Source organism: Esox lucius, chromosome 9 (genome assembly GCF_011004845.1).
Source record: "Esox lucius isolate fEsoLuc1 chromosome 9, fEsoLuc1.pri, whole genome shotgun sequence".
Lineage (NCBI taxonomy): Eukaryota > Metazoa > Chordata > Actinopteri > Esociformes > Esocidae > Esox > Esox lucius.
The window spans coordinates 1,855,171-1,873,890 of NC_047577.1; the positions used below are offsets into that span (position 1 = coordinate 1,855,171).

An 18,720-nucleotide genomic window follows, 5' to 3' on the forward strand; every position below is an offset into this window, starting at 1 on the left:
TGCATAAGTATTCACCCCCTTAAGTCAAGACAGTATTTGGTAGAGGCCCTTTTGGCAGCAATTACAGCCATGAGTCTATTTGGATATGCCTCTACCAGCATTGCAAATCTGGACAAAACATTTCTTTTTACCATTCTTCTTTGTAAAATCAGGATCTTTGGTAAAATGTGAAGTTCTAGGAGGTTGAATACTTTTGAGAGTAACTTTGTGCTTCACCATTTTACCCCCAAAAGCCTGAACTCTGAACAGTTAATTTAAATTACTGATTCAAGTAAATGACAAAACTGAATTATTCCCCCTAGCTCACATTAACTTCTAATTTTCCCCTTCCGGAACACACATGCAATTCTCTCTGTCCATGAGTTTATGAACTCATTAGAGGGTTTCATTTAGAATTCTCTACTCGCTCAGTCCTTCGCACTCAGAATTTACACAATCTTTAATCTCTTTTTTTTAGAACTAACTTTCTCACAAGTTACATCTCCTGTGTGTTTCTTATCATGCTTTTTCAAGCTCACTAAGAGTGCAAAAAAAAAGTGAATGCTTTCTCCCCAGTGTGCATTCTCTCATGCTGTTTCAGGTTCCCAACACTGATAAAAGCCTTTTCACACTGAGAGCATTGGAAGGGTTTTTTCCCTGTGTGCACCCTTTCATGATATTTCAGATTTGATGACTGGGTAAATCTTTGTCCACACTGAGAGCAGTTGTAGGGCTTTTCGCCTGTATGTGTCTTCTCATGCTTTTTCCAGGCTTACTGACTGGGCAAAACTCTTTCCACATTGGAAGCATTTGAATGGTTTCTCCCCTGTATGTGTCCTCTCATTCTTTTTAAGTGTCCCTAAAAGGGCAAAACTATTTCTACAAATGGAGTATTTGTGGGGCTTTTTTCCTGTGTGTGTCCTTTCATGCATTTTTAGGTTTGTTGACTGGGTAAAGCTCTTTCCACATTTGGAGCATTTGAATGATTTCTCCCCCGTGTGTGTCCTCTCATGATTTTTCAGGATTGCTAACCAAGCAAAACTCTTTTCACACTGAGAGCATTGAAAAGGCTTCTCTACTGTGTATAATGGCTTATGTTCTTTTTTGGGTGGTCTTGCTGTCTTGAATGTCACCAAATCTCAACCTCTGACAGACTCTTCTTTCAGAGTGAGAATCTGTTCTCTGTCCTGTGAAAGAAAGTATTTATTTAAACAGAGAGACCTGAATCAAACCTCCACACAATTAAAACGGTATTCCATGCATTAAAATACAGCCATCTTAACATTAATACAATAAAATATTTTTTAGTTTTGTTCCTTGATGTAAGCAATTTGTGTAATCTGAATTGCTCTTCTTTTCTCTGTCCAAGTGATCCCACCCAGCTTCAGTCATGTTGAGGTGGGTAATTTAATACTGTGTTCCATATGCTGACTTTGCTCAAAGTTGGTCTAAATTATTTTTGCTGAATGTTTAGAGTCATTATGTAACCCTGCTGAACTCTGTGACCCATAACTAACCACACCCACCCACCGCTTAGTACTGCCTCTCAAGGACCTTGTTGCACTACTCCCTTGTACTACTGGACTCTGACATTGCCTTGCAACGTATGATAAGGAGGTTTTCAGTTATTACATGTACATGTCTACCTCGGGAATGTCGCTGCTGCTGTCCCTGCATTTCAGTCCCACATGCCACCTTTGCCTTCAATTTGCCTGCACTGCACATTTAGAATTGCCATTTGTTCCTGCATTTGCATAATTGCACAATTTTTCATTTCCCACTTCTACATACATTTACTTAATACTGAATTTTCTGCCCTCCCCCATTTGCCTTCATTGATCATTTAGAATTGCCATTTGCACTGGATTTGCCCCCACTGCACATCTATACATTCCACTTGAAACATACACTTTACTTGTACATTTCCTGCCCCCTTCTTCTATTTGCCCTTCTGGTTAAATGCTAACTGCATTTGTTGTACACTGGTACAGTTCGATGACAAAGTTGAATAAAAAGAATCGTCATAGTTCTCAGCTTTGATAATTTCATCGACTTCGGCCAGATTGTCTGAAAGGCATCATCAGATCTTGAGAGAGTCACCACCGAGCTTCACAAAAGGCTGCCGACAGGCATCAAGGTACATCACTCTATAAGACAATCTGGTTATCGCTACACACTCCAGACTTTTTCACCTTCACGTACCGAAATCTCTTCAGCTTGAGGGTTTTCTTTGCTGCCAAACAGCGCAGTTTCCATTCCCTGGATTTCCTTCTGCTCCTTCTGTCCTTTATGGGACATCGACTCCACTTTTCATGTCTTTCGCTGCGTTTTCTGTCTTAAACATGCCAATTTTATTCATGACAGTTTGTACACCCCGCCTCCTACGACATCAATTATATTTCGGTCAAAAATTTACCCTGTAATAAGCCTAACTTTTTTAGGTTATCCTAAGACAACTGCAAAACGTTGGTCAGTCATTTTCTAAACTTAAGTCATTTTCACCAGCAACGATCGAAGTCAATACTGTCTAAACATATGAAAACATGATCATTTTGTAGTTAGGCAGAACATTCGTTAAATCGTTTCGGGTTCAACTCATTACTCTACTGAAAAGAAGACATATGCCATTTAGTGGACTGTGTTATAATATAGGAAAATTATGTTTATAGTTAATGTCACAATATTCTGAAGAGCACTCACCTGTCCAGGTTACAGGTTAGAAATACAATGAAAAACATTGTATATATTCTGAAAGGACAAGAACAACAAAGGCTTAAATCGGGACGTCCATCTTGTTATCCGACTTTGGACATTCAACTTTGGTTAATTCGGGTGTGATGTCATTCGCAGTTCTGAGTTCCGAATTCAGAGGTAAATGGAACGCAGCATAATCTCCGTGACGTCAGGACCAGTGGGGTCCTATATGCAAGGTTGCCAGATCATTCACAGTAAACCGTGAAATTTGCACAAACGCTATATCTTCTATACAGTCATATCTATATATCAACCCACCCAAGCCCATTAAAAATAGCCCTGTTGTGGGGGAAATCTACCCATCTGGCAACACTGCCAAAATGAAAAAGTTTCCTCCTATGGTCACATTCGCTGCAGTATTTTGCTGGGAGGCTATTTAGCTTAGGAGGGCAAAATGATGGGTTACCATGCCGACACAAAGGGGGTGTGAGGTTTTGGGAAGGCGGTGGACTTTGAGTTTGCAGGATGCAGGAAATGCAGGAAAATCCCTGACATGTTAAACAAGTAGGAAGGCCTTTGCTGTGTTCTCTGTGGGCAAAAGGCTTAATCCAGTTGTCACATTTGAAACAGAATGAGAAAACACACCTAATACAGAAGCCATTCCAGTGCTTTCAGTGTGGAAAGGGTTAAATCTGGTTAGGAAACCTGAAACTGCATGAGATGCTATACACAGCAGAAAGGCTGTTTTGCTGTTCCCAATGTGGAAAGGATTTAGACACTCAGATTATCTAAAAGTACATGAAAGAAAACATACTGGAGAGAAGCCTTATCAGTGTTCTCAGTGTGGGAAATTATTTATCAAGTCATCACACCTGAAAGACCATGAGAAAACACTTAGTAGAGAGGCCATTCTAATGCTCTCAATGTGGAAAGGGTTGTACCCGGTTACGGAGCTTGAAAATATGAGTTGACCCATACAGGAGAGAAGCCTTACCACTGCTTCCAATGTGGGAAGGGGTTTAGACACGCATGGCATCTAAAAGTGCACACCAGAACATTCTGGAGAAATTCCATTTCAGTAATGCCAGTATAAAATCTAATATTTACTTACAGAGGATCCCAATTAGTAGAGGCCTTTCTGCACCTAAGAAAAGGTTGTCTCTGTCTGCACAGTGCTACTTCTGACTGAAAATGTGTTTGTATGTATGTCATAGTGTTGTTGGACAACATGTATCTTTCTCACAGAAAGAAGCCTCTTAAACTATCAAGGGGTGAAAAATAAGGTTGCTTTGAATCATCAAACTTGTTTCACATGGCCATCGAATTATGAAAATTCGATGACACCATTGAGGGGCTAACAACACCATTGAGGGGTTAAAAATGAATGTTTTAAAAACAGAAGTGTCAGTGTATGCCAGTGACACCTCCCGCATTTCTCTCTAAAACCTAATTATCACAAATGTACTGTACTTGTTAATGAACTTGCAAAGCACTGAAGCCAATGTTAGGACAGTAATTCTTCTTTTGATGGATCTGGTCAGCATTCACCTTTGTGGAAATAGTTTTATTGTGTATGTTAGATTCAGATTGCTGTTTAACCAAATACCCTGTTTGTCTTTGGCAGGAGAGCAACCAGAGGAAACACATACAGGGGAGGTGCCATACCACTGCTCTCACTGCGGAAAGAGTTTTAACCAGTCTTCACATCTGAATCTTGATAAGAGAACACAGTGAAAAGGCCTTTCCAATGTTGTCAATGTTTATATGGCTATATTCAGTCATCACCTCTGAAAGAGCATGAGACAACACACAATGTTCTCAGTGTGCAAAGGGTTTTCCCCTGTTAGGACAATTGAAAATTAATGAGATTACCCACACAGTGGAGAAGCTTTTCAGCTGCTCACAATGTGGAAGGGCTTTTACTCTTTCTTGGCATCTAAAAGTGCACAAAAAAGGTCATACCAGAGAGAGGCCATATCAGTAACGCCTGAAAACTGATAAGAGATCACAGTATAGGAGCTTTACTTATGTTCTGACTGTGGAAAGACCGTAAAAAAACATGAGGCTACAAAGAGGAGAAGCCTTACCAATGCACTGTCTACTGTGAAATTTATTTTGAATGGTTATGGCCCCCTGAAAATGCATGAAAGATTCCACACCCAAGAGAATGCTATCACTGCTTCCAGGATCAGTTTCACTTAAAGTTCAAAAGGACATACACTGCTTCCAAATTTCTGTTTCTGAGTGAATATTTGTTTTTGAGTATGATTAAAAGATCATTGTCTGTTTCATCTGCATATGTCATTCATCAATAATCAAGGGTTTGGGATGAAGTAATATATTGGATGAAGTTAAAGATTTGTATTTTTTTTTATCATCTTCTACATTAAAATAAATGTTTTGTGATACTCCAAAGTCAAAGTCTAGAACCAAGACTAGACCTTCTCTGTTATTACTGTGCGCATAGCGTGTTGAACAAACCTGACTAGACAGAAACATCGGTTAGACCAAATACAACACTTGGTTTGGTGCCCAGAAACTGCAGTCGTCATTTCTAAACGGTGAAACCAAAATCAACAGTAACCAAATACCCTCAAATGAAAGCTGAGAATTTACATTTAAACTTGTAATAATTATAAATTGATTTGAAATGCAAACCATTGAATCAAAAATAAGAAGAAATGCTGAGCCTTCCCCAAATATTACAACCACTGACCATGCCAGCCCAAGTTCTCCACATTGTGCGTTCCCACTGCTCCACACCAGAGATGGGGTGCGTTCCCACTGCTCCACACCAGAGATGGGGTGCATTCCCACTGCTCCACACCAGAGATGGGGTGCGTTCCCACTGCTCCACACCAGAGATGGGGTGCGTTCCCACTGCTCCACACCAGAGATGGGGTGCGTTCCCACTGCTCCACACCAGAGATGGGGTGCGTTCCCACTGCTCCACACCAGAGATGGGGTGCGTTCCCACTGCTCCACACCAGAGATGGGGTGCGTTCCCACTGCTCCACACCAGAGATGGGGTGCGTTCCCACTGCTCCACACCAGAGATGGGGTGCGTTCCCTCTGCTCCACACCAGAGATGGGGTGCCTTCCCACTGCTCCACACCAGAGATGGGGTGCCTTATCATGCCTGTTCTCATGCCTGCCTTCCTACCATAGCCTGTTCTCTAATAGTATGACACTGTGTAGAGTATTTTGGTTTACCAAGCACTTTAAGATAATGACCTTAAGGGTACATTATTGTGGGCAAAGATGAAGTCAAGTGCTCGGATTAAAAATCAAGATGAATCAAAATCTTTCAATGGATCCCAAAAATGTAATATAAAATTAGGAAAACAATATTTACACGACACTCTGACAAGAATCAACATTATTTCTTGAGTGGTACTAAAATGTAAGAAACACTTCTTCTTGTATTTTTTATAATGCACTCATTGTAGATAAGGTTTTATCTAGTTAGGGAATCTGAAAAGGCATGAGGAAAAGCACACACAGGGGACAAATCCCTAACACTGCTCAATGACTTCGGATGTATCCAAATAGTCAACTTGAAATTACATGACAGAACACATGGGGAGAAGCCTTACCATTGTTCATATTGTGAAAAAATATGTGAAATGAATGTCCATGGGTCATGTTTTATGTTTTTGAGAATGTTTTCTTGTTAATGCTAAATGCAGTAAAATGTGCAAAAAATAAAAGCATATTTCAAAAGATGAAATACTGGTTTGTGCATTTGATCCGTCTCAATCCATATTTCTTCCGCATGACTCAATGTAGAACCTTACTGTGTAGCTAACTGATGAGTGGAAGCCCAATGATTAGCATTGATGGGAAATTGGAGAGTTTCTGGTCAGCAGATAATGGTTCTTGTCTGACTTATAATCTAGTGGAAGTTTCTTCTCAGCTACTGATTGATTGGTTAATAACTGAAGGAACCATGAAATCTGCTCTTTAACAGAGAATTAGTAAATGATTGGTACATTTTTATGCTTTATCAGAGAGAGACAGTGAAGATAGAGGAGAGTTAGTTGCATTTCTGCAAAAACGGGGACAAGAAGGCCAATTCTTCTCAAACTTCTGATGGTTTGAAATTAGGTGTTAGATGACTCAGCCAGATGATTGGAACTTCACGTGATATCATTCTTTAAGTACTGTTCATCTTTTTGTGTTCAAGTTTTTATCTTCAAATGTCTTTATGGCATTTCTTTTAGCTACCAATACAAAATAGGAATACACTTTTTGAGAACACATATAAGTCTTGTTACTTGTTATTGTTGTAATGTTTATTAGTTCTTTAGTGTTCAGAATGTTACATAGAATTTGTAATGTTGCATCTATCTTTATCCACAAGATCTCTAACATTATATGAGTAGAATATTTATTTCAGGGACAGGGGACAGGGGATGTTAGCTAGCTAACTATTTAACATCAGCCACTAGCTTAGTATCAATTTCAAGAAATTAAACAAACATTATGTTAAAGTTAATTACTGGACATGTAAACAGATTTACATTATATACACAAAATACCTATTTCAAAAACCTTTTGGAGAGCTTCCAGACCTTTATGTTTCCGTTTTGCATTAGACAAAAATAGACAGTATGACCTTTTCCTTTCCTTATAAATGCAGTACAAACTTCTACTACCAGCAAGCTACAATTTAACAGTAATAGCATAAGAGAATCTCTAGACTCATTTACAACCACATCTGTAACTCCAGTGTTTCCTCCCATTTAACAAACCTTTCCATCGGAGCCCCAGCCACTCCATGTATTAAATGTACTTGAATTGTATTAAATGCACATCTGAATTAACTTGTCAAAAAATCCCTTGACTAGTTGATTCAGGTGAGCTTCTTAAGGGCTGCAACAAAACAGTGAGATATCTGGGTTTTGGTTCCCCAGAAGAGGGGAAAGTCAAAATGTTGTGTCAGAATTTTGTTAAATATAGTCAGAATTCAGTTACATTTCTCTAAGATATATGTAAGTCTAGATAGATATCCACATGAAAGGCCATAGAAATGCACACACACACAAAATGCACAAAACTACAGTACAAATATTATAGTTTAATCACAGTCAAAATTGACATACTACAGTATATTGAAACAAATATTCAAACTGACATAATATATTCAAACTGAAAAACTACAAACTGACATTATTGGCCAATTTCTATTGATGTTTTAAAACGTATATACTTAAAAAAAAAACACATTCTCAGTGAAATAAAGATAACATTTAAGGGGCAATTTGTTTCTTGTAAATGCAAGTCGATGTGAGTTATAATAAACAGTGGCCTGCAGAATTATTGGCCCACTTGAAAATGTAATTGTTGTTTACCAGCTTGATTTTAGGGTACCTTTAACTGAGGAAAACATTTTCAAAGAAAAAACTAATAAATGTATACTTTTTCTCAGTAAATTGTCACAATTTTTTGACAAACCTAGACATTCTTATGAATATAATTTAATAGATGTATCTTGTCACTGATTTGTTTATTTTCTGTTTCACTGGGGTGTAAATATGAGGTTTTAAAAGTTACATTTCTATCATATTTGAATGACTAACCTGATAAACAAGTGTCCAAAACACTATCCACACTTGTGCTGTGATCATGATTGACCCCTGTATGTGTATTTTCAGTTTTCCTGGTTGGGAAAAAGCCTTTTCACACTAAGAGCATTGGAAAGGCTTCTCTCCTGTGTGTATGTTATGTTCTATCAGATGTGATAATTGGAAAAATCTCTTTCCACACTGACAGCATTGGAAAGGCTTCTCTCCTGTGTGTCTTCTCATGTGTTTTCAGGCTCTGGGAACAGGTAAAACTCATTCCACACTGGGAGAAGAAATGCTCCTTCTTGTCTGCTTGTGATTTTTCTTGTTGTTTCAGCTTCCCTGGTTGGGAATAAGCCTTTCCACACTGAAAGCATTGGAAGGTCTTTTCTCCTGTGTGTGTTCTCTTATGGAAAAATATTTTCCCACACTAAGAGCACTGAAAAGGCTTTTCCCTGTATGTGTTTTTTCATGTTTTTTTAGCTTCCCTATCTGGGAAAAAGACTTTTCACACTGAGAGCATTGGAAAGGCTTCTCTCCAGTGTGTGTTCTCTTATGGTCTATCAGATGTGATGACTGAATAAATCGCTTGCCACACTGAGAGCATTGAAAAGGCTTCTCTCCTGTGTGTGTCCTCTCATGTATTTTAAGGCTCTGCGAAGAGTTAAAACTCTTTCCACATTGGGAGCAGTAATATGGCTTCATTCCGGTGTGTATCCTCATATGCTGATTCAGATTTGATGATTGGATAAATCTTTTTCCACACTGAGAGCATTGGAAAGGCTTCTCTCCTGTATGTATCCTTTCATGATCAGTTAGAGTCCTTCCATGAGTAAAACTCTTTCCACATTGGTAGCATTTATATGGCTTCTCCCCTGTGTGTGTCCTCTCATGACTTTTCAGGCCACCTAAGTGAGTAAAACGCTTTTCACACTGGGAACAGTGAAAAGGCTTCTCTCCTGTGTGTATTCTCCTATGATCTTTCAGATTTGATGACTGGATGAATCTCTGTCCACACTGAGAGCATTGGAAAGGCCTTCCTACAGAATCTGATGTCGCATATGATTTCAGGTCCCCTGATGAGAAAAGAAGAGTATAGGTCAATGGAGATTAGTAAAGTACAGATGACTACAGTAGAGATTAAAACAGTTATTTTATTAGGATCCCCATTAGCTGATGCAAAAATCAATTAACACTAAGTGCATTTTAGACAATTGGGTGCTTCCAACTTTGTGGCAACAGTTTGGGCAAGGCCCTTTCCTGTTCTAGCATGACTGTGCCCCTGTGTAGATGTTGGTACAATAGAATAAAGATCAGGAGAGTACAGTAAAGGCAGTAAAAGTATAGATAACTACTTCCACTAATCAGATCAAACAAATGCCAGCAAAAAAGAACATTATAAAATATCAATAGCTGATCTACAGTCAAGTGAAAATATACACTCCCTGGAAAGTTATTTACTTATTTGGACACAAATATGGAAGCTAAGTTTCAAACACATTCACTGATAAAAGTAACATAATTTGAAGTGAAGATTAAATATGTTCAAATAAAATATGACTTTCTAATGGGTGTACTCCGTTTCACACGACTGTAGGTCCTGATGTAAGCTGAAATAAATGCGGATTAACTGGGATTCATTTCACTAAACGTTTATATTGTACAAAATCATGGTTTATATTGTAGATAAACATACTACATGGCTAAAAGTACGTTGACACCCAACCAATGTAACTGATTGGTCAAGAGAAAAAGGCCCATCCCTCTCTTGCATGCAGAATTCATTTTTACTTCTCGAAATACAAAACCTCTCCTCATCGTAAACCTCTCAAAATTCATCAAAGAGCACAAAAAAAAGACACGAACATGCATACTATCTGGTAAATGCTCCTATTATAAATCTGAATATGAAAAATGCTTGCAATTTGAGTTGAATCTATACAAATGTTTGGTTTCAGAACTGTGACTTTGTCAAATGTGTTCAAACATAAAAGCTTGTCAAATATAGCTGGCATGTATGTACCTTAATATACAAGCTTGCAAAATGTAATTACGTATTTGAATATCAGACTTGCAACTACTGCCCTCAATATACAACCGTGGAATTTTAGACACAAGTTCACAGAAACATGACTTTTAATATTCCTTACCAACCAGGATGTCAGGCATACCAACCAGGATGTCAGGCATACCAACCGGGACGAAGTCAGGGCTCTGTGCAGGCCGTTCTAGTTCCTTCAAACCATCCATGACGAACCATGTCTGGTGCACAAATGGATCCCGCTTAGTACACAGGGGCACAGTCATGCTGGAACTAAAAGGCCTAGCCCAAACCTTGAAACACAGCCCCAGACCATTGCCCCTCCTCCACCAAACTTTACAGTAGACAAAAAGCATTCCGGTAGATAGCGTTCTCCAGGCGTCAGACTGCCAGATAGTGAAGCTTTACACTATTCCAGCCGATGCTTAGCATTGCACATGTTGACGTGAGGCTTGCATACAGCTGCCCGGCCGTGGAAACCCATTTCATGAAGCTCCCGACGGACAGTTCTGGTGCCGATTCGGCTTCCAGAGGGAGTTTGGAACTCAATCAATCAAATGTATTTATAAAGCCATGTATACAACAGCAGTTGTCACAAAGTGCTTTTACAAAACACCCGGCCTTAAACCCCAAGGAGCAAACAACAGTAGTGTTGAATTGAAGGGGGTCATTGAAGGACTGTTTTGGTAGTGATTGGGGGGGGTGTCATTGAAGGACTGTTTTGCTAGTGTTGGGGGGGGGGGGGGGGTCACTGTCCTGCTGCATGATAAAGCACCATCCATTGCACTTAGACACCCAATAATCATAACAGGATTGAGAAACCTGTCGACACACGTGCCTTTGTCATGTGTGATAATAACATAGAAGTCACTTTTTCCTGATTAATTCAACAGCCCAATTCTAATGTGTTTTTCCAGACTAACTGACCAACCTCATTATCTGAATTGTCCAAATACTAATTAGTAAAACATTTTCAATTGGGCTAGTTATGTAAACACAACAACGATAATAGAGGGAACAATTCGCAGCATAAAAATTCTGTTTCTATAATTCTGGACATTAGCCAAAAAGCTGTGAGTCAATGTTACTGTTACTGTAATGGGCTGATAATGTTTAAGTATAAATCCTGTATTTCTGTACATTTGTACATAGCTAATGCATTGTTTTTATGCTCATACAGAAAATCCACAATTGACTGATTTTTATTTTTTATTCGAGTGACTGTAACTTCAGATCACACATCCATCTATACCCACAAGCATGTAATGTCACATCATTAGAGGTTGTTCCATAAAGTTAACAAACAACTTTTTTGACATTAACTACACAGGCTCTTGGGGGCAAAGACAAAACTACACAAACGTTTTTAAACAACTGTCCATCAAAATTATTTTACCCAGATCCCCAATGTCATATGCAACTTCAACACGCCAATGGATTCGGCATCAAAGGCACCCGTGCAAAACCATTCTGCTTATTTCCCCACAATGCACCGTCAACCAGGAAGTGACACAGGTCAGGGAGGAGTCGGAGCACAGAGGCAACTGGCAAATTCCTGCAGTCAACAGTCAGACTAGTGGTCAGCTCCCTCCCACAGCAGGTTTTACCAACACGAAACATTCACCTCAGGTCAACTTTAATAGACAGTATTTCTCATGAGCGATGAGTGAACGACAAAAGGGGTAACGACGGGAACCCCAGACTGGTTTTTGGAGGTGTCCCCGCCCCCCCCCCCCCCTTCTAACCTTGGCTGCTTTTCCGGCTACATGTTGTGCCAAAGTTGAAAGCAGTTCCTGTCAACGATGAGGCAGAGGGCCACGTTGCACTCGTCACACTTCCAGGGACTGAGGTTCTTGATTCCGTCATTCCGGCACTTTCTACACCGCTGGCGCCCGGCTGTAGCCTTCCGGGCCGGGTCGACCGGGACAGAGAAGGGCACGGGCATGTGTCCGGACCTCCTCAGCGCCGGGGGTGTGCGCCCCGTCGTGCCACACAGCTCTGCCACAAGCCGCTCTATGAACATTTTGTAGGTCATGGGGTCGGTCTGCTGGGCCTGGCAGAGTTCCTTGTGCATCGCGTAGCTGTTGGCGACGGCCAGGTCCACGAGGTGGAAGAACACGGTCCGGTACCACCTCTTGGTCTTGTGGTGCTCAGTCAGCGGGTCGGACAGGTCGACGCCCCCCATGTACCTGTTGTACTCCGTAACCGGGGCGGGGACAGGGACGTGGATCTCCTTCCGGTTTCCATCCACCTTCTTCTCTTTCCGTTTGACGGTCTCGCCGGAGTAGGCGGGGTGAATGCTGGAGCACACCGACACCTCACGGGTGTCCATCCACCGCACAAACAGGAGGTGGTCCTCTCGGATCCACCTCAGGGACCCCTGAGGGGACCTCTTGGAGAGGGTGTTGACGGTGCTTTTCGGAACATCCCTCAGCCCCTTGCGAAACATGCCACAGGCGCCGAACTTCAAGGACCACAGGTGTCGGAACAGCCTCGGGCTGGTGTGGAAACTGTCACAGAATAGGTTGTAACCTGTGCCGAGGAACGACGGATCGATGAGTTGAACCACGGAGTCAAAGGACAGCCCAGTGCCGGCGGGAAACCTACTCCTGCCCGTGTATACAGCGAAGTCTGAAACATATCCGTTGTGGGAGTCGGACAACGAAAACACTTTGAACGCACACTTTGTCAATTTAGCCCCAGGCCTCGGCCTCGTGGCAAACATCCTCTCGCCGATACAGATGTTCTTATGGGGATGGTAGGAGGTCTTACATGCAGTCCTGATTTGGTCCAAGAGCGGCCTCAGTCTAAAGAGCGCATCATATTCAGAGGTCGCCTTTTTTCTGTCATTGACGACATCCTCAGCCGGGTCGCTCATGTGAAGGTTCCAGGAAATCATACGGTACCTGTCTCTTACCATAACCGTGCCAGGAAATTGGACTGAGAACGCGTTCCTCTGTCTCCAATAGTCATTTATCGTCGGCAGCTTGAGGACGGCCATATACAGGACAACGCCGATGAACTTGAAGAGTTCTGGCGGGGTGACGGGAACCCACTTGTACTTTCTTCCCCTGGCAATACTCCTGTCAGCCATTTTGTTTGTGTTGTCACACAGTGTTGTCACCGCTAGGTCACTGAAGAAGAGCTTGAATAAACCCACAGGACTGAGCTCCATGGTGGCATCCAGCTGCACCCCAGGGGTCCTAGCCGGGAGGAATCTTGGCGGAATCGGTGCAACGTCTGGATCCTCCTCAGTCTTCCACCACTGAGCCGTCGGGCCGGCAGGTTTAGGAGGCCGGAGTGGCGACCGCAACCGTTCCGCAGACTGCGAACGCTTGTGTGTTTGGGGGGGGTGGGACCTCAGAGAAGGAGAGACAGACCTTTTTCTCTTCAGTAGTGTAGCAGTTGCTCGCGGAGGAGACGCAGTGGTGGCGAGGGGTCGTGGAGCTGCAGCAGAGGAGACTGGCTGCCCCGGCTCCTCTTCCTCCGAACTATCACCACTACAAAACAAAGAGACAGAAATTAAATATTACATTTAGCCACATCTAAAAAATGTGACAAGCCTTCATTACCCAGCACCCACAGCTAGCCTAAAGCATCCACCTACACTTAAGTCAGTGAAGAAAGTCAAATAATATTTGAAAATGATAGTTCTAGTATGTACTATTGTTTGGAAAATCTGCCGTAGCCTGTGGGTTCATAGCACAGAACTAATCCCCGTCAACTCCAGCTCAGGTAACTAATCCCCGTCAACTCCAGCTCAGGTTACTAATCCCCGTCAACTCCAGCTCAGGTTACTAATCCCCGTCAACTCCAGCTCAGGTTACTAATCCCCGTCAACTCCAGCTCAGGTAACTAATCCCCGTCAACTCCAGACCAGGTTACTAATCCCCGTCAACTCCAGACCAGGTTACTAATCCCCGTCAACTCCAGCTCAGGTTACTAATCCCCGTCAACTCCAGCTCAGGTTACTAATCCCCGTCAACTCCAGCTCAGGTTACTAATCCCCGTCAACTCCAGCTCAGGTTACTAATCCCCGTCAACTCCAGCTCAGGTTACTAATCCCCGTCAACTCCAGACCAGGTTACTAATCCCCGTCAACTCCAGCTCAGGTTACTAATCCCGGTCAACTCCAGACATTCCAGATAACATCAGTATGACTGTACTCACACATCCTCCACAGGGTCGATTCCATCCTGATAATTCTCCTCATCATCCGTGAGAAAACTATCTGAGCCGGAATCTCCTCCTTCCGCCTCGCACTCCAAAATCTGATCCAATGCTAATTTTGTACAGGTGTGACATGTTCAAAATAAAAAAAGTAATATGTCAGTCCTGCTGACATATTCTGCAGTACCGTCGCTGAGCCTCTACATGTGTAATGTAAATGTTCTCTATGTTACCATGGAAAATGTAAATAAGAGGCGAAGCAATGCATTGTCCCTTATTTCAAAGTACAAAATGTTGGCATGCATCTATAAACACATTTTCCGTACATTTTTCAATGTGTGTAACAGACAGGATATACTAAAACTAAAATACTTACAGAATGGGATTACTTCAATTTGGGCACCATTCAAAGTTATTCTATCAATTCTTTTAACGATCGAAAAATATCCACTATAATTTGAGTAAACATTTCTGTACGAACAGTATTGTGTTCAGTAACACGGCATTTAAAACAAAACCAAAACAGTCGAGTAAACAATTTCAGAGTTTCTGAAGAAAACAATACTCACTCGTCCAGTCTCCAATCTCTTCTTGCTCCTGCATGATGTCCACGGTCATCTCTTCCTCTTTCACCCCAAAATGGCCATCACTTTCCTCCAGCTTCATTCTTAAACTTTCGGTCACGGCGCCAGTCTTCTCTGAGTCCTCACGTTTCACATTGTTATAATCACATTCTTCTTTCACGACAATATTAAGCCCAATATCATCTTTCTCTGTCGTATATACCTCTTCTTTGGAAGGTACACTCGTTTCGTAGTAACGTATTGAGCTCATGGTCGCTGATAATGTTAGCTAACTAGCTCGCAAGCTAGCATTAGCGACTATCCTTGTGATACACTAACTCAACCAACTACTTCGTTAACAACATAAACATAAAATAAAATTGAGCAGTGATATATACGCAGAAAGTTTTTGGCCAGTTTTTGGTTTAATTTCAAGTTAGTAAGTTCCCGAGGCCACATGATGATTAGCGGTATTGTTATTGGAAATGTGTCTGTCCCGTCCACTACATTTATACGTCACGAAAGAATGCGAAATTTGGCCCGTCAGAGATGTTTTTAAAGTAGAAAATAATCTCATTGGTGAATCAACAAAGACACACCTCTGGCTCCCGCCCAGCAGACTGCCGTCCAATCGCGTTCCGGTTTGTCACTCGGTGGCTAAGCTAGTCAGGAAGTAGAGAAACAGACCCTTTTTCTTTAAATGTACGAAATGTCAAGATCCCAATACAATAGAATATTACAAAAAACGAGGTGCATATCTCTTGCTGATGAGACAACACAAGCCATGACCGATTACAAATTCACCTTTGGTCATTCCTTTTAATCAAACCTGAATGCCACATTGGTGAGAATGACTATCTAACTCTAAAAAAAAAAAAAAGGCAGCCATCACCTTATTAAATACAGCCCAGATTCAGCTTGATTCTTCTGGGTAGTAGTGGCCTTTCAACATACTGCTGGTATATGGGTACTGTCTCACAAGGTGAACAGTGGAATTTCATTCAACGCTTGTACTTCTATGCACATTGTTGAGAATGGTTGTCTAGTTGTTAACAAAAGACAGACACTCACTGCTTTTACAATAGGTTAATGAGCCCACTAAACAAAATATATTAAACACTGCAACTGCTATTTCTGGGCCCAACTCAAAAATAAAAAATACAGTGTCTTCATTTGAACCTTCTGTGTTAACAAGCCAATACTCTTAATTCCAACGCATTTACTGGAATGGTTAAACAGTGCAGAAGAGAATCTCACCAGAGAAAAATAACTGAATAAAACTCATTCAGGGTGGTTGCGGTTAGTTGATGTCCCTTTGGTTGATGCTTGGCAATGTGGGTGGATTGATTTCCTGGCTGTTGGGCCCTGTCCGTGGCCTCCCCCGAATAGGGCCACAGTGTCACTGGACCCCCCTATCTCAGCCCCAAGGTTTTACGCTGCTATATTATTGTGTTGGGAGAGTAGGGTCAGTTCTCCTTCTCTATTGTAAATCCTTGTAAATCTAAGGAATGTGCTTTCTAAATGTTCCTTGTCTCCTGCTCCGTTTAAACTTAGGAGGACATGAGGTCTTGGCCCACACCTCCGGAGTACCAGGCTTGAAAGTCTCGTTGCTGTCCCTGTCCAAAGTCCTCCTGGTTGTGTTGCAGATCAAGACGATACCTGACAATTCCAGCTGCCACTCTGCCAATATCGAACCTCCAGTTCCTCTCAAAAATCTTAGAAAATGTGTTTCCCAACAACTGAATACCTTCCTGAAGACAAATAACATTTATGAAATGCTCCAGTCCGGTTTCAGATCCCATCATAGTACTACGACTGCACTCGTGAAGGTAACAAATGACCTAATGGCCTCAGACAAAGGTTCTGCATTCGTCCTGTTGCTTCTTGATCTTAGTGCTGCTTTTTACACTATTGATCACTCCCTTCTCTTAGAGAGATTGGAAACCCATATTGGGCTACGTGGACATGTTCTAGCCTGGTTTAAATCTTATTTATCTGAAAGATATCAGTTTGTTAGTGTGGATGGCATATCCTCTGACAAGTCAAAGGTATGCTTTGGTGTTCCTCAAGGCTCGGTTCTGGGCCCATTATTGTTCTCACTACATTTGCTGCCTCTGGGCGATGTAATCCGAAATCACAATGAAAATGTTCACTGTTATGCTGATGACACACAGTTATATATTTCAATGAAGCATGGAGAAGTCCCAAGATTAGCTACTTTGGAAGCATGCGTTTCAGATATTAGGAAGTGGATGAAATAGAACTTCTTGCTCTTAAACTCAAGGAAAACAGAAATGCTCATTTTAGGACCCAAGAAACAAAGAGCGTTGTTAGCAGATCTCACTGTGAACCTCGACGGCTGCATGGTCGTATCCCAAAAACCTGTAAAAAACCTCAGCGTTACCCTTAACCCTGACCTCTCCTTTGAAGAACATATAAAATATGTCTCAAGAGTTGCTTATTTTCATCTTCGAAACATTGCAAAAATCTGAAACTTTCTTTCAAAAACTGATGCAGAAAAACTAATCCATGCTTTCGTTACTTCTAGACTAGATTACTGAAACGCTCTTCTCTCTGGTTATCCAGACAAATTAATAAATAAACTTCAATTAGTGCTGCACACGGCTGCTGGAATCCTAGCTAGAATAATTTTTTTGAACACATTACACCTGTACTCGCGTCCTTACACTGGCTGCCTGTTAGGGTTAGGGCTGATTTTAAGGTTTTATTGTTAACCTATAAATCAATGCATGGACTTGCTCCTACTTACCTTGCTGAAATGATCCAGCCATACATACCTACACGTAACCTACGATCGCAAGATGCAGGACTTTTAATTGTACCTAGAATTTCTAAACAGCCGGAGGCAGGGCCTTTTCTCATAGAGCTCCACTACTGTGGAATGATCTGCCAATTAAGGTTAGAAATGCAAACTCAGTGCAAACTTTCAAGTGTCTACTAGCACGGTTTATGATTAGGTGTAGCCTGGCCCTGGCCCAGCTCTCAACGAGAGCCCACCTGGCAAGACAGAAAGGGTGGACAGTATCAAGCCTTCTGGTCACCTGCACGCCCCCGGGGCCTCCCCCGGGTAGGGCCACAGTGTCGCCGGACCCCCCCTGTCTCAGTCCCTTACGCTGCTATAGGATCGTGATGGGGGATTGGGTCAGTCCTCCTTCCCCACTAAGTTCTCCTTCTCCACTATAAATTGTTGTTGATATGAGGAATGCATTTTCTGAATTTTCACAGTCTCCTTAAACTTTAGGAGGAGATGAGGTCCTGGTCCACACCTGCGGAGTACCTGGTTTGGGGAACTTTTGCTGTCCCTGTCCTTGTCAACCTGGTCATACTTCTGACCTAGTCTAAATTTAAATACACTCTGGATTCAGCCCACATGCATTTATGAACTATTCCAGTTGGACTCTTAATATCTCACCCGGCACAGCCAGAAGAGGACTGGTCACCCTTCTGAGCCTGGGTCCTCTCTAGGTTTCTTCCTAAATTTCGGCCTTCTTAGGGAGTTTTTCCTAGCCACTGAAATTCAACACTACTGTTGTTTACTCCTTGGAGTTTAGGGCCGGGTGTTTCTCTAAAAGCACTTTGTGACAACTGCTACTTGACAACTGCAAGTCAACTTATCATAAACAACGATTCATTACAGATCAGTCAGTCACAACTGAAAAAAAGTCAATTTAGATCCAGTTTAAGC

General features: G+C 41.8%; 1 protein-coding gene and 1 pseudogene across 1 annotated transcript; both read right to left on the reverse strand.

Annotated features, from left to right (window-relative positions):
- Positions 1–517: 517 nt before the first annotated feature.
- LOC114839842 lies at positions 518–5,810 on the reverse strand (annotated as a pseudogene).
- Positions 5,811–9,242: 3,432 nt separating this feature from the next.
- LOC105006307 (piggyBac transposable element-derived protein 4-like) lies at positions 9,243–16,362 on the reverse strand. The gene is made up of 4 exons (XM_010864766.4): positions 15,021–16,362; positions 14,452–14,563; positions 12,027–13,781; positions 9,243–9,316 (listed from the first exon to the last, which is right to left on the reverse strand). Exons 1-3 carry the CDS (start codon positions 15,283–15,285, stop codon positions 12,044–12,046), a joined length of 2,115 nt encoding a protein of 704 aa, XP_010863068.1. The 5' UTR covers positions 15,286–16,362; the 3' UTR covers positions 9,243–9,316; positions 12,027–12,043.
- Between the last annotated feature and the right edge of the window lie 2,358 nt (positions 16,363–18,720).

Coding starts and splice junctions, on each gene's coding strand:
- LOC105006307 (XM_010864766.4), bottom strand. CDS start 15,285: ATGAGCTCAATACGTTACTACGAAACGAGTGTACCTTCCAAAGAAGAG. Junction 14,564..15,020: donor AGAGATTGGAGACTGGACGA/GTGAGTATTGTT, acceptor GTACAAAATTAG/CATTGGATCAGATTTTGGAG. Junction 13,782..14,451: donor ATCGACCCTGTGGAGGATGT/GTGAGTACAGTC, acceptor TTTGTTTTGTAG/TGGTGATAGTTCGGAGGAAG.